The sequence below is a fragment of the Penicillium coprophilum genome, assembly GCF_028826855.1.
Source record: "Penicillium coprophilum strain IBT 35676 chromosome Unknown utg000007l_segment0_segment0, whole genome shotgun sequence".
NCBI lineage: Eukaryota > Fungi > Ascomycota > Eurotiomycetes > Eurotiales > Aspergillaceae > Penicillium > Penicillium coprophilum.
In genome coordinates this window covers 222,055-244,269 of record NW_026622726.1, presented here as the reverse complement: position 1 = coordinate 244,269, position 22,215 = coordinate 222,055, and the positions used below count along the sequence as shown (strand labels likewise).

General features: G+C 49.3%; 8 protein-coding genes across 8 annotated transcripts; 3 read left to right on the top strand and 5 right to left on the bottom strand.

Moving 5' to 3' along the window:
* Nucleotides 1-26: 26 nt before the first annotated feature.
* N7500_010677 (uncharacterized protein) lies at nt 27-2,160 on the bottom strand (the record flags this gene model as incomplete). The annotated part of the gene is made up of 3 exons (XM_056681815.1): nt 27-601; nt 651-1,953; nt 2,038-2,160. The coding sequence occupies 3 exons, from the start codon at nt 2,158-2,160 to the stop codon at nt 27-29; spliced, it is 2,001 nt and encodes a 666-aa protein (XP_056527224.1).
* Nucleotides 2,161-2,365: 205 nt separating this feature from the next.
* On the bottom strand, nt 2,366-4,393 carry N7500_010676 (glycine--tRNA ligase; the record flags this gene model as incomplete). The annotated part of the gene is made up of 2 exons (XM_056681814.1): nt 2,366-2,751; nt 2,803-4,393. 2 exons carry the CDS (start codon nt 4,391-4,393, stop codon nt 2,366-2,368), a joined length of 1,977 nt encoding a protein of 658 aa, XP_056527223.1.
* Nucleotides 4,394-4,775: 382 nt separating this feature from the next.
* N7500_010675 (rRNA-binding ribosome biosynthesis protein RPF1) lies at nt 4,776-6,062 on the top strand (the record flags this gene model as incomplete). Its single annotated transcript, XM_056681813.1, has 1 exon — nt 4,776-6,062. One exon carries the CDS (start codon nt 4,776-4,778, stop codon nt 6,060-6,062), a length of 1,287 nt encoding a protein of 428 aa, XP_056527222.1.
* Nucleotides 6,063-6,832: 770 nt separating this feature from the next.
* On the top strand, nt 6,833-7,513 carry N7500_010674 (Peptidyl-tRNA hydrolase; the record flags this gene model as incomplete). Its single annotated transcript, XM_056681812.1, has 1 exon — nt 6,833-7,513. The coding sequence occupies one exon, from the start codon at nt 6,833-6,835 to the stop codon at nt 7,511-7,513; it is 681 nt and encodes a 226-aa protein (XP_056527221.1).
* Nucleotides 7,514-7,827: 314 nt separating this feature from the next.
* Nucleotides 7,828-9,024, bottom strand: N7500_010673 (amphiphysin-like protein RVS161; the record flags this gene model as incomplete). Its single annotated transcript, XM_056681811.1, has 6 exons — nt 7,828-8,281; nt 8,340-8,487; nt 8,550-8,623; nt 8,698-8,743; nt 8,886-8,936; nt 9,012-9,024. 6 exons carry the CDS (start codon nt 9,022-9,024, stop codon nt 7,828-7,830), a joined length of 786 nt encoding a protein of 261 aa, XP_056527220.1.
* Nucleotides 9,025-11,028: 2,004 nt separating this feature from the next.
* On the bottom strand, nt 11,029-12,675 carry N7500_010672 (serine/threonine protein kinase SAT4; the record flags this gene model as incomplete). Its single annotated transcript, XM_056681810.1, has 1 exon — nt 11,029-12,675. The coding sequence occupies one exon, from the start codon at nt 12,673-12,675 to the stop codon at nt 11,029-11,031; it is 1,647 nt and encodes a 548-aa protein (XP_056527219.1).
* Nucleotides 12,676-17,326: 4,651 nt separating this feature from the next.
* N7500_010671 (TRAPP subunit BET5) lies at nt 17,327-18,007 on the bottom strand (the record flags this gene model as incomplete). The annotated part of the gene is made up of 4 exons (XM_056681809.1): nt 17,327-17,430; nt 17,497-17,642; nt 17,719-17,917; nt 17,971-18,007. The coding sequence occupies 4 exons, from the start codon at nt 18,005-18,007 to the stop codon at nt 17,327-17,329; spliced, it is 486 nt and encodes a 161-aa protein (XP_056527218.1).
* Nucleotides 18,008-18,326: 319 nt separating this feature from the next.
* Nucleotides 18,327-21,129, top strand: N7500_010670 (serine/threonine-protein kinase; the record flags this gene model as incomplete). The annotated part of the gene is made up of 6 exons (XM_056681808.1): nt 18,327-18,430; nt 18,507-18,576; nt 18,632-18,781; nt 18,869-19,663; nt 19,714-19,851; nt 19,903-21,129. The coding sequence occupies 6 exons, from the start codon at nt 18,327-18,329 to the stop codon at nt 21,127-21,129; spliced, it is 2,484 nt and encodes an 827-aa protein (XP_056527217.1).
* Between the last annotated feature and the right edge of the window lie 1,086 nt (nt 21,130-22,215).

Sequence of the window (22,215 nt, the reverse complement as noted above, 5' to 3'; positions counted from 1 at the left end):
ATTCATACATCACCAAAAAAAAGAAATCAAGGCAATCCCTCCCTCACAGCCCTCCCCAAGCCCCCACAAGCCTCACTAAACAGAACTCCAATAAGGACATTCTCTCCCTCAGAAACTGTCCAACGCCCCGCATCGATAAGCCTCTGCTTCCAAGCACTCTGCTCAGACGCAGAAAGATCCTTCCAAGCCTGCAATTTCTCCTCCTCGGACTGCTCGGACTCGTCCGCAGACGCAGACGCAGCTGTCTCGATAATCACGCTTTGCTCGGCATTCTGTCCGGCACCACACCGCACAATAACAGAAAGAGGCTGCGGCGCAACGGGTTCCAGATCAGCAGGTGCGGCGCCGGCGCGGTGTACGCGATCCAGGATTTCGCGGAGGGATTCGATCTGCGAGTCTGTGGGGACAATGGTCGCCGCTGGAATATCGACATCACTGTCGCTTCCTCGCGGTGCGAGAAGTGTATCAAAATACGTCAGCTGATCTCGTGATGGTAGGACGTATTCCCGTGCGATAACTCCGCGGATGCTATCTGGAAGCCACTCTGTGGCGCCGAGGATAGGCGGGGTTCCGCCGCGGATCTCGGCGAAGGCGAGCATTGCTAGACAGATTGCCAATATGGAGAAGAGGAGGATGACAATGCTGTAGACTAGTTCCCAGATCTCGGCGGGGCCTGGAGTGACGAGGACGTAGCGGGGGGGTGCGGGATGAGGTTGGGAAGGGGGATAGTGGGAATGTGTGTACGACGACCGTGTTGCCCATGCTGACGGAGGCGAGCTTTATGCTCTGCGGGCCGACGTCTGGGGTTACAGGGTGTGGGGGCGCGATGAAATTTGAGAAGGTGAGTTTTGTCATTGAGAAGGGATGCACGTCGCGGAGGGTTGTGTAGGTGCGGAAGTTGCTGTAGCCGCGGTTTGGTCCGTATTCTAGAGTGAATAGAGGAATGGAGTTGTCGCTGCCGCTGACTGCGATGACGGTTTGTTGTTGACCTTGCGGGTTTGTTCCGAGTTGGCAGATGTCGAGTCCTAGGCCGATCTTCACGGTTCGAGGGAGCTTGCGACGTCGCAGAATTTTGGACTTGGTCGTTTTGGCATTGGAGAGTTGAAGGAGAACAAGCTCGCTACCACCTCGATTTGGGGCGTTTTGGAGGAGGAGTAGGATCCTGGGCGAGAGGAATCGCAGGGCGCGGACCTTGGACCGTGGTGTCCGGGCTCCGCTGGCGGGCAGAGGAATGGTATAAACGGAGCGGACGTCGGGGGAGCTGTTGGAGCGGGTAGAAGAAGAGATCTCGCCCACCATAACGTCTACGCCGTTCGTATATGCCATAAGGAACCGCCCGTGTGCATCGTCGGTCTTTTCCAAGTCGTGTTCGAGGGCGACAAAGTCCAGATCCTCGGCCTCTTCATTGCTGCTTAATTGAATACGGCCAATGATGTCCTTCTCACTGGGCGTCTCTGTGGCGCTGAAGAATACAATCTCACCGGATTGTGCTAGTCCCGTGGCAACGGCTCCGATCCGTGCCTGTTTCTCAGTGCCATCCTTCTCTTTCGGCCACGGCGAAAGTCTCGTCACTCGTTGGTATGTATCTGAAAATCCTGGCCCGTTCTTCGTTCGAAAGAGCGATGCTTGCGATAAAGCTATGGCCTTCCCGGGAATAACCTCTGAGTTGCTGTCCTTTGTGGCATTCTCACTTTCTTCGGCGTTCTGTGTATTCGAAGCAGCAACAGCGGTAGTCTTTCGCGGCACCTCGAATCGGAATGCGCGGAGATGTTGATTGTTATTGTTTTTCTGCTGTTCCACGGAGCTATTGATACCGGCCAGAGCAACAAGCGAGTCCGCCTCGTCGCTAGTCAGCGGGGCCGCAACCAGCGAGGTTACTGAGTCTTCATCGCGCGATAGGTTCAATTCGATAGCCTCGGTGATCTCGTCACGACGCGATGTGTCAATAAGGGACTATATAGAGAGCGACAATTAGCAATTCGGCGTCAACATGGGGGATTTTCTTGAAATAGTGGGACTTGCGATCTTGTTTCCAACTCCGCTACGCCCCTCGCCGCCTCCGCCGCCGACTAAAAGTCGACCGTTGTCGCGCGGGTCAAAGTCCGCAGCGAAGAGCGGACATGACAGTGTCAATTTGGCTGAGTGAACTGTGGGGGCCATTGTTGTTGACAAAGCAAAGTGGAAAGAGGACAGATGACGGAGGTCCCCCGGATTCTTGGCGTGGCCCGATCTGGGCTGGGCATGCCGTGCCGAGCGTGCGAAAACTATATTGTATAGATCTAAGATGGGACTATTTTGATTGATATCGAAACAAGATTAAAGGAAAAAAAAGTAAATAGTATTTTTATCATGCGATCTAAGCGTTCTAAGCCTCGACTTCCTGGGAAGTGAACTCAGGCAGGCGCTTGCGGATATCCTCCCATGTCTCGTCGCCCTCAACAAGCGACTTGACAGCCTGCAGAATCTCGTCCTCGCTGGCACGGACCTGCTTAGTGGTATCGCGGTCGCGCAGGGTGAAGGTGTTGTCCTGAACGGACTGGAAATCCACAGTGATACCGAAGGGTGTGCCCAGCTCGTCGTTACGGGAGTAACGCTTACCGATACTGGCAGAAGAGTCATCGACACGGTTGGAGACACCGGCCTTGCGCAGCTTCGAAGTCAGACGCTGGGTCAGAGGCTTGAAGGAGGCGTGAGTGGAGAGGGGAACCAGCAGGACCTTTGTGGGGGCAACAGCGGGGGGAAAGAAAGGACCTAAAGAATTTAGTTAGTACCAGCGTCAGGGACAAAAATCACAAGGAGGACTTACACCACGAGTCTCGTCACCGGCGCGGGACCAGTAGGAGTGCTCAATCATACTGTACAAGATACGTCCAATACCGAAGGAGGGCTCGATGACGTTGGGGGTGTACTCGCGGACATTGTCAACACGAGTACGCTTCTCAATCTTGATCAAGTCCTTCTCGATCTCGACCTTACCAGATCCAACACCCTCAACATCGACCTCAATCTTGCCATTCTTCTCGAGGTCAAGAGACAACTTTTCGCGCAGCTCCTGGGACAGAGCGTCGATAGCTGCCTCGACAGTCTTGGCATCCTTCTTGAATCGGGGACCGAACTTCTTCTTCTCGAGGTCAATCTGGTACTCCTCAATACGCAGAGGCTCAGCACGGGCCTGGCGCACCACGAGAGGGGCACCAGTCTTGTCCTTGTGAACAGTCAGATCGTAAGCGGAGCGGTCAGCACAGCCGACACACTCGATCCAGCCGTAGCTGGTCTGCAACTCGGCATCCCAGCAGTCAGTAGCGTAGTGAGCCATCTCATTGGCCATGTGCTGACGGAAGCGCAGCTTGGTGGGGTCAACACCAAGCTTCAACAGGAAGGACTGAATGCGGGCCAAGAAATAACCCAGAGTTTCGTTATCGACCAGTCCGCTCTCAACGGCCTTGCCGATGGTCATCTTGGTCAGCTTGGTGCTTCCGGACAGCTGTACGTTACGGTCGAGCAAAGACAGCTCAGTATCCTTGATTTCATCGAAGCGAACGTGCTTCTTGCCACCCTCTGGGTCGACGTAGTGCTCAATCTCGGCCATAAGGAACTCGCGGACACGAAGGAGACCCGCACGCGGGGAAATCTCATTACGGAACGACTTGCCAATGGAGGCAGAGGCGAAAGGCATCGACTGCTGGTTGAACTCCAGAAGCTTAGCGAAGTTCAGGAATTGACCCTGGGCGGTCTCGGGACGCAAGTAGCCAGGCATGTTGGCGCTGGGGCCAATGGAGGTCTGGAACATGAGGTTGAAGGAGACCGGAGGCAGCACCTCGCCGCCGGTGACGGGGTTGCGGATGTCATGCTTCTTGATGAGCTGCTCCAACTCAGGGCCACCATAGTTGTCAATCTGTGCGAGGGTCTCCTCGTACTCCTTGACAAGGGCATCATCCAGCTTTTTGGCCTCAGTGCCCTTGGCCTTTCTCTTCTTCTTGGCCTCCTTCTCCTCGTCCACAACAACTTTCTCGCCGCGCGCTTGCTTGTCTCCCTTGAGGCGGGCCTCGAGCACTTCCTCAACCAAGTGATCGGCACGGAAGATCTCGCCAGTCTTGGGGTCCTTGCACATCCAGTCGGCGAACTTGTCGACGTGACCACTGGTCTTGAGAATCTCGTGGGGGGTCAACATGGTGGTGTCGACCTCAAGCATGTCCTCCTCGAGCACGAAGTGCTTGCGCCACAAGTCGGTCATGTTGGCGATCAGGGCAGTTCCAGGTGGGCCATAATCATACAGACCAGAGACACCACCGTAAATTTCGAAGGAGGGGGTGTAGAACATGCGGCGGCGGAGCATGGAGTCCAGCACCGTCCGGTCGATGGACTGGCCAGTCTTGGTGTTGACGGTGGCCATCTTGGCGTTTCGTTTCGAGGTCTTCGGGGGAGGTGTGTAGGTCCTAAACTGAGTCCGAAAGAAAGACGGAGGGGAAAGAAAAGAGCGGGGGGGAAATCGCAGACGCGGCAATTGAGTCATCCACTATGCAGCCCCTCAGGCACCACCGAGAGGATAAAGGACAGGGGGGTATAGAATGAATGAGAGCAACCAATTGGCCTCTTTTTCCTATTTCCTTTTTTTTATTTATTTTCCTTCTCAAAAGGAGGTCTCCAAGTCACAAGGTCGAATTGCCAGATTAGCGGTCCGGGGAAACAATTGTCCGAAATAATTTATTTCTCGGCGATCTTTACATTTTCCATTGACCTTCAACAGCAGCAATCTACCCTCTCAGCTTTCAAAAATGGGTCCCATTGGTCGATCAGGACCGCCTCCGGGCGTCATGGGTGATATGAAAACCGCCAATAAGATTCGCCGAAAGATGAACCATGTCAAGCGCAAGAGAGCCAAAGATGCTGCGCGCCGAGAGGAGCGCTACGCTTTCAAGAAAGAAGAACAAAAGAACCCCAAATTGAAGGAAGAGCGACTTCGCCGCAATATCCCTCTGACCCTTGAGCGGAAGCGTGTTTGGAACGAACCCGATAACGACACCGAAGAAACTGGTCTGGGATTGAGCGTTGATGTTGAGCGCATCAAGCGCGCCAAGAAAGAAGAAGACGACGAGCTCAACCGACCATTTGAAGAGGGCGAGGATGACAGTGAGGCTCCGGAGTCTGATAATGAGTCAGTCGACAGTATGCTCGAATCAGACAACAGTGAAGATGAGGAGGAGGAGGACGAAGACAAAAAAGCCAGCGGTGGCCAGAAGAAGTCCACCCTTCCAACTGCGACAGAGCGTGCCACAAGTCCTACCCAGTCCACACGCAGCACAAACCTCAGTCTCGCTCCTGAAGCATTGGCTGCGAAATTCCCTACACTCTTCACCGAGGGACCCCCGCCCACCCCGAAAATCCTTATCACCACCGGCCTTAACTCTACCCTTCACGCCCAAGCCGAGACCCTGACCGAGATCTTCCCGAACAGCGTGTATATCCGACGTAACGCACACCGGTACTCGCACAAATTCTCCATCCGCGAGATTTCCAAATTCGCCGCAAACCGTAACTTCACGACAGTCGTCGTGTTGAACGAAGACCAGAAGAAGCCCTCTGGGCTAACAATAGTTCACTTGCCAGTCGGCCCAACTTTCCACTTTACCATCAGCAACTGGATCGATGGAAAGCGTCTTCCAGGACACGGCAAAGCCACCGAGCACTGGCCCGAACTGATCCTCAACAACTTCCGTACTCCTCTCGGTCTTTTGACTGCGCATTTGTTCCGTTCACTCTTCCCGCCTCAGCCAGATTTCGAGGGCCGACAAGTTGTAACCTTGCACAATCAGCGTGATTACATCTTCGTCCGTCGTCACCGCTATGTCTTCCGTGAGAAGCGTGAGACTGAGAAGGCTGTTGTCGGTGCTGACGGCAAGGAAATGGCAGGTGTTGAGGGTATTCGTACCGGTCTACAAGAACTAGGACCTCGCTTCACTTTGAAGCTTCGTCGTGTTGATAAGGGCATCCAGCGTGCCAGTGGACAGGAGTGGGAATGGAAGGGTGGAATGGAGAAGACGAGAACTCTGTTCCAACTGTAAATATCTCTCTATGTTATTTTTTCTTGGTTTTGCATGGGGTTCAAGGGGAGTTATATCCAAAAGCTTGTCTGGTTTCATTGCAATGGACAAAATTCACGTATCCTACAAACCTCCCATGGCCATTTATACCTAGGTACTCTACGAACTATAAATGCCCCACTGGCTCCTGGATTGGTTACTCATACAAAGACATTCATTAGCTCTTCGTCCATTCCCAAACGTACGAGGTTGATGGTATTTCGTCACATGACGTGGCTGTGCTTCCTTTCTGATTCATTCCATCTTCACCAACAAGACACCTTGGATGCATTCGACCATTGACCTACCAATCGTTGCAGGGATTGAGGCATCGACTAATGCCCTCAGTATACGAACAATTTTAAACTATGGAGATCTGCAGCCGAAGAACATAACGGTGGAGCAAAGACAGATCTACGACGCAGACTTCGAAGTCACTCTTATTGACTGGAATTTGTCAGGCTGATACCCCGAGCTTTCGGACTGTTGCACTCCAATATTGTATTGTTCAATGAAGATGGATTGACTCGAGCTCATCCCAGACATATTTGATCAGTCAAAACAAAGACCGAACCACCTTGAACCTGATGTATAAACACGGAGATAAGAAATTCCTTATCGCCGATATCAGCAAAGTCACGAGACGATCTCCCGTACCTGAACCAATGATAGAAAAAGAAAAAAAAAAGAATACATACATCCAGAGGTACAATATACAACATACATCATACCCCAAACATCCTCCCGCAAATATGGAAATTCTCCCCCGCCGCCTCCTCTTCATAGCCTCAATAGGTAATCCCGCCCCCTACCAAAAGACCCGCCACAGCGCCGGCCACCTCCTCCTCGACGCTTTAAAACCCCTCCTCGAAACCACAATGCCAAACACAGGCCTCTACCACGAAACCTGGAAAAGTCCAGCCTACATGAACGAATCAGGCCCGAGACTCGTCCGCAGACTAGAACAATGGGCAACGGAACGAGCGAACCGTCTTGAAAGAATCGCCGTCGCAACTCGCGCCTCGTCTTCAACTTCATCTATCCCCGCACAAACTACATACCCCACAACACTAGTCATCCTCCACGATGAGCTATCTATCGCTCAAGGCAAAGTGCGCGTCGTACGCGGCGGGCCTGAGTCGTTTAGTTTGCGCGGTCATCGTGGTCTCATTAGTATCTGTGAGACGTTGCGGAAGAAGGGATTGTATCCGCGCTCGTCGGGGAATAAGAGTGGTCCCGGGCCGTTGGCGGATTTGTCGATCTTGCGGATTGGTCTTGGGATTGGACGTCCCACGTCACATGAGACGAAGGCTGTTTCGGATTATGTGCTGAAGACTGTTACTGATAAGGAGCTCAAGGCTTATCATGATGCGGCGATGCCTGTGGTGGGTACCATTCGGGATGAGCTTCTTAGACCTGCTGGGAAGGTTTGATCCTTGATCTTTGGTGATGTGTATATTACGGATGTTGGAGTACAATAATACCCCCCTTCCCATTAGAATTGTTAGTTATATGTGATTGCTTCATATTCGCAGGCGAGGGCATGGAATTGAAAAAAGTGATGACGAGCAATGTGTCAAGTTAGCTCATGTATTAATCATATACATTGAAAACGCCATGGAAATTGTTGCCGATATCTTCTCGACAGAAACAAAGGGGAAAAATGCACGAGTCTGTTGCACAGATCTCAGCGCAGCAAAGAAATATCCGGCATTATGCTAATAAAGTAATCGATTAAAGGAACAGATTAAACGGTTCCGGCTATGCTCAAATCACGAATCTCCTGCAGCACCTCCTCAACGCGGTTATCCAGATCACCCCTGGCATACTGGTCACGAGTCTCGGCATCGAGATACTGCTGGACCTGCGCCATACGGGAATACGCCTCGGCACAGAAGCGCAGCTGGATTTTGACGAGAGCTTCAAAACTGGGGTCGAGGTAGGGCACACGCAAGTCGATAAGCTGGGGGAGTTCGTTGAAGAGCTGTTCGTTCAGTTGCTCGTATGCCTGCTTAGCCATCTCGGCTTCGCGCTCGGTCCGCGGCAGCTTGGTAACATCCTTGTCAGGCTTCTCGGCGAGCTTCTTGACCTTGGCGCGCATGGCGTCGTAGTCTAGTAGCTTGTGGTTGCGTTTCTTGATGCATTCATTCACATCAGGGAAGTAGGCGCAGAATCGGGAGATGGGGTCGAGGACGGTGGTACTTTGGCTTCTGTCAGCGCTGCCCATGTTGGTTCGTCAGTAAAACAGAAATCTCCTACCGGTATGGCCCATCCAGAGCTTTGATGGTCTCGGCATCAAGATCCTCAACAGCCTGTTTGTAACTCCGGCTGACACCATCTTTTGTTCCCGCATCGCCGTAGAAGGCATCAATGGTCTCCGCAATGCGCATTTGGGACGCCGTCATGGCTGGGAAGAGTCAGCCAACTGGACAACCAGATCCAACATCCACAAAACAAAAGGTCACCAACCTCGTAGTGAATCCAGATATCCCTTTGCCTCCTTCTGCAACCGATTCGCAGCAGTCTCCATAGTCCGGTACCGCCTGTGATGCGCAACATTAGCTCCAGTTCCAGTCCCGGTATAACCATCCACAGGTAGCAGCGAGGACAACCGTACCGTTCCTCGATCTCATAATCACGATCATTGGTTCTCTCGACATGACCTATGCAATGATCAATTTAGTATCCTATTCGCATCCATATGGCGCGGCAAGTAAATTGTAGTGGGTGGCGCGCATCTCCGTCGAGGATCGTATCCGATCGCCCTCTCTCGATTCATTGCGGGGTAGAACTCGACGAACTCACCCGTCTTCATCATCACCTGTGTCGTCGCACGGTTGACATTCTTCTTGAACCCTATCCACCCATCCAGTTAAATTTGCTCATACTGGCACCGGTTGATGAGTCCGAGGGTTTGGGGATGAGGCGTACCTGCCCAAGACATGGTGGCGGTGTGCTTCGGAGGACCCGGAGATGGGAATCAAATTCGAGTCTGTGTGGGTTGTAAGGTGTAATCGGGTGTGAAATCGAAGCAAGAGGATGATTGCACTTGACACCAGCTGATAAGACTCTGCAGTGTTTAGCTGTAGGACCGATCGTGGAGGTTCCAAACCCAATGCCAAGGGTGGCCGATTTGATCTGCCTTACGGGTTTAGGTGGCTGTGCGTGTGTGGCTGATGCTTATGTCATGATTTCCGGATGCAGCTACGTCATGTTTGGTAGGGCTGGAGTCTATAGCGTTGCATTGTTCAGGTTCTGCGAGGGCCAGTTCAGGGGGCTTTTTTTCTCTTGTCTTTCTACAAAGATACATGAGCTGGTAACACTAGGTAAATGATGTCAAGGTATAGAGTGTATATAATGTTTATCGGTATTATGTTGTGACATTCCCTACCCCAACCAGCTGCATCTAGCCGCTTTAACGCTGGTAGGCGAGCAATCAACAGATAATGGAAACCCATTCTCAACAAAATGACCCCTTCAATACGATAAGTGTGAGACTGGTTCTTGCATCCACTGCAACACACCGACATGGTATGTGCATATTGAGGTATTCTTATCCACTTCGCCTAGGCTGTAATGTTGATGCCTAAGTAGCTGTGTTATGTGCGATTCTTGGCAATTATATGACAAGCGCCAAGTGCAAATGTGTGAACGAAATTACAAATGCCTAGAGTTTCGAGTTTTTCTTTTTTGGCCGGCGCTTGGTGTCCGGGTAACGGATGTTGCAGAGTAGGAATCCACCATTTTAGCTGCATATGTTACCGAATTGCATACAGACCTAAGGTATGTACAGTTATTAGCGAGAAGATGCATGTGAGAATAATTAGACCTCGCTAGTCGGGTATATGACACTCGATTGCATCAGAGTATTGGGGGCCTCGTGTTTTTCTAGCGTAGAGTGCATGGACAATGATCGGTGATCGGAAGATACAGACTGAGTGATATCACAGGTATATTAAAAAGATATCGGGCCTAATCTACCGCGCTGATCGTCTCGGTGACACTTAGTGGATCTCGCATTGGGTCCGAGAGGTGCCGATCTTCGGATTGATGTCATAGTGCTGGGGGGCTGTAGATTGTGAACTTGGAGGTCGAGTCAAGTCTTTTTGTTGTAGAGGAAATAGACCTTGAGCCAAACCTGATCTGCTGAGATAATGCGCACCTTGCTACGTGGAAGCAAGTCACATACAACAGAATTCAAAATGCCTAAGTCGTATATATACAAAAGCATCAAGAATATGTACTATAATCCGACGTAACGAAAAGTCAAAGCAAAAAAGGTTCAGACAACCTCCAATGTGACACATCTCACTCAGGTATTCCTGTTCCTGATCCTGTTGCTGTTGCGGGCAGCCTCTGCCTACAATCATAGAACCTCCAGGAACACTAGGACCCACAACCCAAGTGAGAATGCCGGTATTCGCCCGCTGAAAGCTGGGCTCATCATAGTGGTACAAGGGAAAGAAAAGCTCAAATGGGGAATTGCCCGCCAACGCCGTAGAAACTTGAAGGTATCTGCCGAAGCCCCATAACGCGAAAACCGGACGAGAAGAAACTCCGAATCGTAAAGGAAAACCGGATCAAAAGAAAAGGGTCATGATTCTTCGTTGCATTGACGTTGAAGACATGAGGATCCAGACAAAGAGACAAGCTAAAAGATGGATCGATATAATAGAGCACAGGCTGAAGAGGCTGAGGGGGATACAAAGTAAATGCGCCGGAGCCAACAAACAGGATAAAACGAACAGAAAGGCCAAAAAAAAATCTTCGTAAAGGGCCTCCTTCTAGTTTAGGAGCATTCGAAGGATGAAAATCAGGAAGCCTCTCCTCGAATGGGTCTATGATAAATAACCACCCTGTGATGCAAACGTAAATTGATAGTTTTGGTGCTATCAAACCTTGAGGAGTGGGCCTGTGACCTCGACACCTGATTTTTGTGTTGAAACAATCAGAATCCTTCTTCGCCAGCCTTGCACAGCTTGATCTGGCGTACCCATTCGGATTTGAGAACCTGTGAGGCGTTGATACGGCGAGAAGGATTAGGATCAAGGATGGAGTAGATCACGTTGCGACAACGAGCCTGAGAAGTCATGAGTCTTTGCCCTGCAGCTGCAGAAAGGGAATTAGCTGTTCTTACCCGATGCAACGTCTCAATTGGAGCGTATCCATCCTCATGCTTGCGACCGTCCAGGTACCGCTGGTAAAATTCGTCTTCGTCCTTGCGCGCGACGCGCCAAAGATGCCGTCCGGTGCGCATAGCCATGTAGATCACTCCAGTGGCCCAGAGGTCAACCGCTCGGGGATCAAATTCCCTTTCGACGTATTCCTCCGGGGCAATATATGGAGCAGAACCGCAAAGTCCGGCGGTCATGTGAGCTTCCTTCTCCCACGCCATGCGGAAACATTCGCCGTTACCAAAGTCGGTGATTTTGAGTGCACCGTGAGTGGTCAAAAGCAAATTTTCGGGCTTGAGATCGCGGTGTGCGACACCCATTTCGTGCATATACTCAACACCTCGCATCAATTGCTTGAAAAAGCAGTCGGCTTCAGCGACCTCCAACTTGCCAGCAGCAAGGACCAAGGTATAAAGATCGCCACCGGCGCAGTACTCCATGACTTCACAGTAATCTCCTTTGGCATCTTGCAAGAGGTCCAATGTGTGAATGACGTTCGGGTGACGAAGTGAGGATGAGATGCAAAACTCAGAGGTCAGTCGCTTTTGATATTTCTTGGTCGTTTCTTGCGGCCGACGGCGGAATTCCTTGACAGCATAGAGCTGCTCACACTTGGAATCTTGAGGGTCGACTTTGTGCGAGATGCGCACGATACCGAAAGCACCACGGCCCACAATCTCCTGGCACTTACCGTACTTGTCAACCAGAGAAGCAGTGGCATTGGGGCCACCCTTCTTATCCGCAGCTAGCTTATCACGTTCCGTCTTGAACTGATCAATCCAGGTCGACATCAGCGATAGCTGTTGCTCATCCACGTGGTCGTCCTTTTTGCGGCCACCGAGCATATCCCGCAGTAGATCGGTAAGCTTTTCTTGTCGTCTAGCACTTCTGAGGTTATGGGAGTGATTGCCGAGAGCTTCCGTCAGAACCTCAAATCGCTTATGGACTGGAGCTCCGTCTTTGGTCTTTTTATCATCCATCTTTTTCTTGTCAGTCTTCTCCACATGCTCATTCTTAAGTGACGGGTTTCGTGATGGTGTTCGAGAATTTTCTCCTCTTGAAGGAGGTCTAGAAGGAGGTCTGGAGGCAGGTCGAGATGATGGCTTTGAGGTCCTGCCGTTGAGAGGCTGGATACTTTCTAAGCTACTATCAGATAGATCACGATGACCTTCATGATGCTCTCTGGGGGAGTTTTTCCCCGAGCTGGAGAACATGCGTGTGAGACGAGACGCCATAGTAGCTCTAGTTGGTTTGGCGGGAGAGGCTGCCGGAGGATGGTCTCCGTTTGCGTGGGCAGTCAAGTTCATGCCCGCAATGGCGTGTGTTACCGAAGCATCTCCATCCCGAGGATCATATGAATGTTGTGAAGCTGCGGCGGAAGAGACTGCGGAAGGCACAGGTGAAGGGGAAGGTGGAGTCATGTGCGGTGGATCGACAGGTGAAGATTGGAAGAATGAGGGGTGGGACACAGAATTTTCCCCGAATTGGAAGACGAGCGTCTACAGCTCGTAGGAAGCTACCTCGAATGGAAATCTTTAAAGGTAAGGATAAAGTGAAGTGAGAGGCAAAAAAAGAGGTAGGCCTAGTTTTATGGCCTGAGGCAACAAGGGCAAAAGGTGACGACACAAAGAGGTATGAAAGAACCGCACACCGAAATGATACTCTCCGACGAGGAGTCCTTGAGGGGGTGTATATAGAGAATCAATAGAGGAAGAGAAAAAGAATTTCTCAAAAAAAAAAAAAATCAAGAGAAGCAAGTGGGAAGTGGGATAAATTTGGCGATAGTAAACCTGAAATACGGGAAATGGAGAGAATTACGGAGGGTAATATATTACATAGCTAAACCCATAATTAAAATGTTTAAATAAAATAAAAATTGAAACTCCAGAGAGAAAGGGAAAAAAAAAATGTGGACATTGTAACGGTACAGGTTACCTTCGATTAATAATGCTTTGAAAAAAAAAAGGGATTTCTACGCGATTCTGACCTTGACCTATAGGGCTACATACTGCATACGGCGACTCCGGCGTTGTGAGACCCTTAAAGGTCTAGATACATCTAGGGCTATCTCTGTGCCTATATTTGAGCACACATTCTTGGGCGTTTTTGTGGAATGAAATCCCGAGGTTCGTTCCGAGATATATGAGAGATTTAAATGGAAAAAAAAAATGATCGTAGAAGCACTCGGTACAGGATTTTTCATCGGGAACCCTGGAATTGGGTGTTTCTCCGATTAAGACAGGTATTTGAGAGGTAAACCCCTTTCATAATTTACCCTCATGACGTTGTCCATCTGTGGGTTAGTATATCCTACTCTACGGAGTAGGATATATATCAGATAGAACACAGAAAGTAGCTTTGATAGTTCCGCCACCACAAAGGATTGAGGCTGTGCAATCTGCACCGTCCAGTCGTGATTAGGCCCCCGACTGGACAGTGTGGCGGGAGTCAGTCATCCCGAGGCTATGAGGGGTACGGAGTAAGCTATAATCCGTTCATCCGATGTGATTGGATTCTGTTGATCTATTAGCCGGAACATTTGTGCTTGGTTACTCTGTACGGTAAGTGGGGATTGATTGTACAAGTATGTTGTATACTAAGATCAGACCATCTTGATCGTACTCTGTATTTTTTATACATTGTATATATGTCATGGGCATGCTAAACTCACTCCAGGGACACTGTCCTCGTTGGGAAATCCTAAATTCCTTTGCAACCAATGGTCAGATACGTCCGTTTATACCCGTGCTCACTCGCGACTCTTGCAACGTTCAGCCAGTCGTATCAGACTCGATCTCAAAACATCCCCCTCATTTCGGAACACTAATTCCTAATGATTGCCAGGCGATGACCTCGACGTAAGAGTCGATCACATCATGCACATCTCTCTATCGGGATCATGAAAACCGCGTGGAGTCTCTGTGAAGTTCTCCTGCAGCGATGTACAACGTACATAATGCCCTAGTACGATATAGGGGAATACAATGAAGAACCAATAGTAGCTTTCCGCTATCTAGCGTCATTCGGATAGATGACGGCATTGGGGGACGGACAAGGTGTGGAGGTGCACCGGTTGACTAATGTGAACTTGTTGAATTGCAAAGTATTGGATAGAATATATCGCTCTTCCTCTTGGGGTCTCTTCCCTTTGTACGAGAAACTGTCAGCCTTCTTACTACGAGCCTGTAGAAGGCGGAATGTTCACCGTCTCTTCGGATGCAATTTCCCTCGTGCTTCCGTGTGGGGGAAATTCTTGGTGGGAGTTCCCAAGCATGAGCTTCGCGTTGAACCCGTCTGTTTTCCGAGCTAGTACAAAGTAGTAGCTAGCGGTATACTCAATAATGTTATTCAATGTTCGTTTTTACCCCGGATTACTGTTGGTTTCCGAATCAGCCCGTGAGTCTTGACCTCGGTAACGGGACACAGTGAGAATAATGGAGATATCTGTCGAAGCTAAAATACAATACCTGTAATGCTCAAAACACCTTGTCCACTTTCTCACACAAGCTTCCGTAACCAGGACTAGGGACTACGAGGGATTTTCACTCGCCAATCACAACCCTAATAAGAACCCATCTTAATTTCGCACAAAGGCACTATGCACCCATGTACAACAAATGTACGTCTTTTATATCGATTTGATATGCACTCTAATATCTAACACACTACCCCTCTTCCCAAATTCCAGTCCCACATTCCTTACCACACGTATGTTGTACTCCGTACAACCGACTATTTGATTATATAGCATTTTAATGTGTATACCTAATTCTGCTTATTTTGCCATTCACTTATGTTGTAGTCGCAGGGTTCTCTGTTGATCTCATTTTTAGGGTTCAAAGTCTCTCTCCGGGCTAGAGCCTGTTCCTATATCGAGAAAGACCAACAGAATGTACCTAACAAATCATAAATTCAAGTTCATTGGGGCTTGAATATATATACATATTTAGCTTCCTCGAAATCGTTCTTTCGGATTAAAACGCGTTCTTGTTCACACTAATTCGCCCCCATAACCATATTGGTGTACACACTATTTTCACAGCTCTATAGCCCAGTCGCTTTGAAGAGTCAGCAACATACACAACCTCTGTTATACACTATCCTCTCCCAATTGATCTTCATAATACACTATTGGGCCTCGATTTCCTTCCTTCTTTTTTTAACTTATCCCACAAAAAGACAGAAATAATTAGGGCCAGCCAGGCCAGGCCTCCGCCGTGAGGCCTTTCTCTACACCAATCCAGAAGCCGTATAATTCATTGTTGATGACTGCAGTATTTCTTACCCAATCTCCTGACTCACCATTACGCAATTTCATGATAGCAGTATATCGGAGAGACCTCCTATAGCACACAACGTCCAACCCTCCATCAAAGTATTCAGATACGTGGATTGGGTTTGGATTGCTATTTTGCATGCCTATACGAACCTTTAGAGGCAATTAAACCCCAAGAGAAGAAGACTGACTAAATCGTGGCATCCTTGGTGACATGTCTTATGGGGTAGGGGTTCGAGTCAGTTCAAGGGTATCCTCTATTTAGTATATTGTATAAGTGTAAAAACAACCATCAAGCCATCGATACCGGCTGCAACCCAGATTCCAATCCAAGCCGACGCATGCTTGACCGCCAGTTTGTGCTTGCAGACACCACAGCAGTAAATATATAGGATTGGTTGGCTTTGCATTGCGACACTTGTCTGGCGTTGCGAGATAGTCCAAGCTTGAGATAAGCTGTGGCATTCTGTTATGTTTTCTGGGCATGTGCCGATCGTATCCACTAGTAAACTACTACATTTCAGGTGCGGAGCAAGAGAGCTGTGAATAGGAGGGGGCGGAGCTTGTCTTTGGCTTCTGTTATCCCGTATCTGTGGACGTTGTGCTAAACCTGTATGTGTGGACGTCTGTGCTTTAGCCAAGTCATGCAGGATGGGGACGATCTCACCTGAAACTGAGAGCTGTGGACATCTGTTTTTTTTTTTTTCAGCGTTGCAATATGCATCGAGCTTTGCTTTTTCTTTGTGCATTAGGTAGAAGAGGCAATTGTAAGATCCAATTATTGTTGTATGATCTATCTGTATCGGTTGATCCTCGTGTCTACACCTATCGGCCTGTCAGGTCACTGCCTCCCGGTGGAAGCTGACGCACGAGCCACGCTGGGCCGCTTGGGAAAGCTGATTCTTGGCGGCTTCTTGGCTATAGCTGCGAGATTAAGAGTATGGTTGGGGCTCTAGAACCTGCTTTAGTCTGGGTACATTTATGGCGTTGTTGGTGGCTGCGGTATTTCTATGGTTTATACGATTTATACCCCAGCTTTACTATGAACAGGCATTCAAGGCTGGAAACTTAATATTGCGCCTATAGTGAGACAATTCGCATAAATATTGCGTTATCCAGCAGTATCAAATTCTTCCGACTCTTTCCGAGCACCAGTAACAAATAGCTATGTTCAGCGTTCCTGATTGATAGCGCTTGATATGCAAAAGCCGAGCTATTTGCGGGCCGGCCCCCGGGACACTCTGCCCCGTCATTTTCCCGGCGCACAGCGTAGTAGTGGCGCTGGAAATGCCACGTGCGAAGGCAATCGGTCTCATTGAATGGCAGCCATACATGAAAAGCCGGTTTGGATACCCCTGTCGTGCTTGGCCTCGGTGCTGGGTCACGGTAATCTCGTTTCTCACCAAATACTGTTATATGCAGATGCCAGAATAGTGTGCGTGACAACGGGCGAGTCTGTTGCGGTGTGCGCTCGATTGCAGCCATGCAGCCATGCAGCCATGCAGCCATGCCGTTCTCACGCCTTTGATACACCCGATTTGTGTATGCTAACATCGATAGGTCCCAGCGGTCGAATACTGTCGCATTTCCCTTCCTTGGCGTAGAATTGCTTCTTTCTTCGCATGGACTTGCTTCCTTCGCATGGACTTGCTGCCTCCGCATGGAATTGCCTTCACGTGCTCGCACGAACTGATCTCCAGATTCCGGGAAGGATGCTCAGTTTGATATCATGACAGAACTCGAGTCTGCTACCAGATCAGAACACACAAGTCAAGTATCAAGGTAACTTGTTAAAACTAAAATGCACCCACCACAAACTGCTCTAATGATTCTTCGAATAGCTCGTTATTCACGCCGACACCGCCGGGATGCTCGGTCGGAGAAAGGGGATTCTTGACCACTAAACAGATCGATCCAAGTTAGCATCACCCGAAGCTGCCAAACGAGATCAATGAATCACACGAACCATATTCCACAAACAGATTGATATAGATTTGTTGCAGCGCGATACGCATGCTGGGACTCTTGAGGTCCGTCAGCATGACGAACTTGATATTCGTCGGTGTCTCGTAGTAATGAAGCTTATACTGGCTGGTGGTGAATGATACAAAGCTAATTCAGTTAGTATCAAGTACATTCAAAAGCCAGCAAGCACGTCCCAACTAGTGTGCTTCAGGGGCAGTCTTACTTGTCATCTTCACCCCCTAGCTTGCGCACCATATTCCGCAGTGAGAAGACTGTACCGAAAACTAGCTTCGAATCATCGTCTGTCGATCGTACTGTCTGGCCGAGACCGGTCGGTGCTGAGCCGGAGACCGTGTCAGACCTAGATTTCCCCACGATGGAGGTCGGGCGCGGAAGCCAGCGGCGCTTGTAGATGCATTCCGCTAGATGACAGTCAGTATATGAAGATGGTTCAATTCTAGAACATGGTATTTACCGTGCCGATCAAAGATGTAGAATGAGTAGACGACCATTGTGTATAGTGTTACGGAACAAGTAGTTGTTGATGTTCAGGGGAGTCCCGAGGCTTAGAGGCGGTGAAATCAGCTCCCGTATCGATAACAAAAGACCATATCAAAAAGGAGCTGCCTAGAATTTCTTCGGGATTTCCGATTCGACTGGGTATCTCTTTCATGATACCATAAGGCTTAGTATTATTTATTTTACTTCTGATCCTTGCAAAAGAGGGCCTCGTAAGGCTGACAGCCCGCCTCTCACCTTATCAACCCCCCCGCTTCGAACTTCCTTATTTACCCCACACAACACCAGCACTTGGTGTTCAAGTGTATTTCAATGAATGAGAATGTGGCAGCCTCTATGTCGGATATCTCCGCAGAGCCCTCTATCACATCACTGGAGGGTATGAACGATGTGCGGCCTCAGGCGAGCAGAGTTGGGTAAGTTTGACCGTGAAACACCGGCGGGAGGTTGATCTTTGCCGATGTACCATGCTAACGCACTTTTTGCAACCAGATCTACTGCGTCTTATGACAGCTCTCAGAGGCACCGACGACGAAACCCTAGAGCAAGGCGTCCGGTGAAGGTCGGTGCTCCTAATGCCGTTATGACAGCTTCGGAGAACTGATACCACGGACTAGGAAACACTGGACGCCCGCTCCTCGTATTATACGAGTCAAGATGACGGTACTGCAGAACATCGAATCAACCAGTATGTGATCAAGCAGGAGATAGGACGTGGTTCGTTTGGGGCTGTCCATTTGGCTGCAGATCAGTTTGGAAATGAATATGTATGAGCACAAACCTGTGGGACATGAGCTTAATCAGCATGGGGAAATGGACATGCTAACCGTCAGACAATCAATTTGTAATTGCAGGCTGTCAAGGAATTCTCTAAGTCTAGACTGAGGAAACGTGCGCAGTCGCATCTGTTGCGAAGACCGCGAGGCCCGATTCGACCAGGAAAGGATTTCAACTCGCCATTACATCGGCATCCTTCTGGCGACGATAGTGAGACCGCAAAGAACCCTCTATATTTGATCAAAGAGGAAATTGCAATCATGAAGAAACTGAACCATAACAATCTGGTGTCGTTGATCGAGGTCTTGGACGATCCGTCAGAGGACTCGTTGTACATGGTGATGGAAATGTGCAAGAAAGGTGTTGTCATGAAGGTCGGACTGGAAGAGAGAGCAGATCCGTATGATGACGAGCAATGTCGATGTTGGTTCCGTGATCTGATATTGGGAATCGAGTACCTGCATTCGCAGGGTATTGTTCATCGAGACATAAAACCCGACAACTGTCTGGTGACCAACGACGACATACTTAAAGTGGTCGACTTTGGTGTATCGGAGATGTTTGAAAAAGATTCAGACATGTTCACTGCCAAGTCAGCTGGGTCGCCAGCATTTCTCCCCCCAGAGCTGTGCGTGGTCAAACATGGCGACGTATCCGGAAAGGCGACAGACATCTGGTCCATGGGGGTAACTCTATATTGTCTACGATATGGAAAGCTGCCTTTTGAGAAGCAGAGCATTTTCGAGCTGTATGATAGTATCAGGGGAGATCCCCTGGTCTACGAAGACGAGTCAGATGAATCCTTCAAAGATCTGATAGGAAGGATTCTCGAGAAAGATCCAGAAAAGCGGATCGACATGTTTGGTTTACGAGTGAGTCGCTCGCAATTACACCGATCGCCAATGCTGAACATATACAATAGGAACACCCTTGGGTAACGAAGAATGGAACCGATCCTTTGCTGTCATTTGAGGAAAATACCTCGCAGCTCATTGAACTTCCGACAGAGGAGGAGATGAACTCAGCCATTACAACAAACATGGGACACCTCATGACCGTGGTATGTTACTATTCCTCGTTCTGATAGAGTATCCATTAACAAAGCCTGCAGATGAAAGCCGTCAAGAAATTCAAGCGACTAACAGATCCCACCAAACCACAATCCCCCATACAAAGTATGTTCGGCAAGAGCATTCTTGGCGGAGACAACGATGCCTACTTCGTCGAGCCACCAATGGAAATGGACCCAGACGAACCCTTCCCGGCAGTAGGAGCGGCTCCACAAACACATGACGCCCACGGCATGGGTGCAGACACGCGCAAGGTCATGGGCCGGCGTCCTTTTGCCGGATTCCGAGACAATTCTGGAGGTTTCGGGTCTAGCGATTCAGCCAGTTTTTCATCCCGGCCCGAGTACAGCCCGAGCAGCAGCAAACGGCCCAGTGGTGTGTTCGAGCCCGAGCGAAAAGACTCCGGCTCCATCCGCAACGGGGAGTTCCCGGCTCAGCCGGATATTGGCAACGAAGCTCAATCTCACTCTCAGTGGGCATCGCCCCATATCCCCCTCTCACGAGCAAGTTCGGGTACTAAGCGCAGCCTGGAGGGGACCAGGGGGCATGCTCGTGATCCGCTGGAAGAGGAGTTTCCCTACCTCTTCATTGGACCATCTACATATAACGGCTCCTCGCACCAGGAACCTGATATGAAAATTAGTGACGAGCCCGCGTCTATTTTCCAAGAGCCCGAACATTCAATGGATCAGTCTGACCAGATGGAGGACGATGAGCCGGTACAGTTTGTCAGTGAATCGCCCGGCGCTGCGGATTTCAATATCTATGAAACGGCGTACAGAAAAGAATTAGAGCGCATAAAGTACAGCCTGAATAACCGCGATACCGGTCCCAAGGTGTACCTGACCCGCTTGATTGAGAAAAACAGCGCCGAGGTGATGAAATTGGCCAAAGAGAAGGAGCTGAATCTTCAGATTGGGGATCAGGTCACTCTTGCTTCTATATCAAGAGCACCATCAGGCTTCGGGTCTGTGGTTAGCGCGATGCGCTCGCAGATGCTGCAGAAAAGGCAGGCTGAGGGACTTGGGGAACACGGTAGTGATGGTGATGGTGGTCACGCAAGTAAAGATAAAGATTATTCGCAAAGCCACAACCCTCACCCTCATCCTCCCAAGCGTCTCTCGGTTTCGTCCCAATCTATACCCGAGCCTGAACCGTCCTCCCTAGAGGCGACTGGTGTGTCGTCTACGGAGAGGAGCGGTGATTCCAAGGCACAGCTCCAGCGGATTCTTGCTCGAGTTCGTGGGAAATCTGGTAATGCGGAGTGATAGGCTGGTGGAAGGTGTGTGAATAGAATTGCGTGGGGTTTATTTCTTGTTCTTTGAGTAGGGATATCATCTCATCCAAGGTATCGAAGGAAACAGCTAGTTTCTTTTTGTACTGTTTGTTTGTCCCATAAGTGCATTGGCCTGTTTATTATGAATATGACAACCTTGAAGAGAGTGCTTCGACATCTGCTCCTTCGAACATATGTGAGGAGCAGTCGCTATCTCGAAGTACGGCCTGTGGCTAAGCTCAATCAATGGAAACTGTGATTCAGGACCTGTTCAGTCGAACAATTACGGAGATGTTCAACATACCTTGATTCGACAGCAAGCCTAGTCGGTGTCATGGGCCTGGGAGTTAGAATTCGAAAACCGCTTGAGCTTCCCAGTTGTGATCATCAGAGTCTAACAAGGACAGGTAGTATGTCGGGATCTATTTGTAGGCGTATTCTTATCCTAGTCCAGGGCTGAATTACACAATCACAAGAAAAGTAATGACCGAAAAGATATGTGTGAGATCAATAATCTCAATTCATTATTAACTAGGGCAATGAATGTGGGACATCATCCTATAAGGAGAGCCAAGATAGAAGAGAATAAACAAAGCCAAGATCCAAAATTCACAACAGGAACCAGAAAGTCATCAAGTATCCAAAAAAAAAAAAAATAATAGAATAAGCTAAAATACAAGGTAAATAGGCCTTACAAAATGAAAGGCTCCAAGGACCGCCATCGCCATGTAGCAATAGACATAATGTATCATCATCATCATCATCAAATGCATAGCAAGCTAGGCATTAGGCTAGGCTGGAAGAAATAAATAGCAGAAAGAAAGTATAAGAAGAAAAAGAAAAGAAAGATGCGAGGCGTGGGGGCATCAATTGGCGTGGACGTCTTGTCTTGTCTTGGGGTCGTGGGGGTTGCGGTACGTTCACAATATTAATATTGTGTGTCTAGAAGACGAGTGGGAAGCAGGAGTAGAAGCAGTGGAAAGACTCGCTTGCTTGGATTGGGGCGTGAAGATCCAATTGAAAAATCGAATATCAAGAATATGAAAGCCGTTATCTTCATTTCATCGAACGTGGAGAA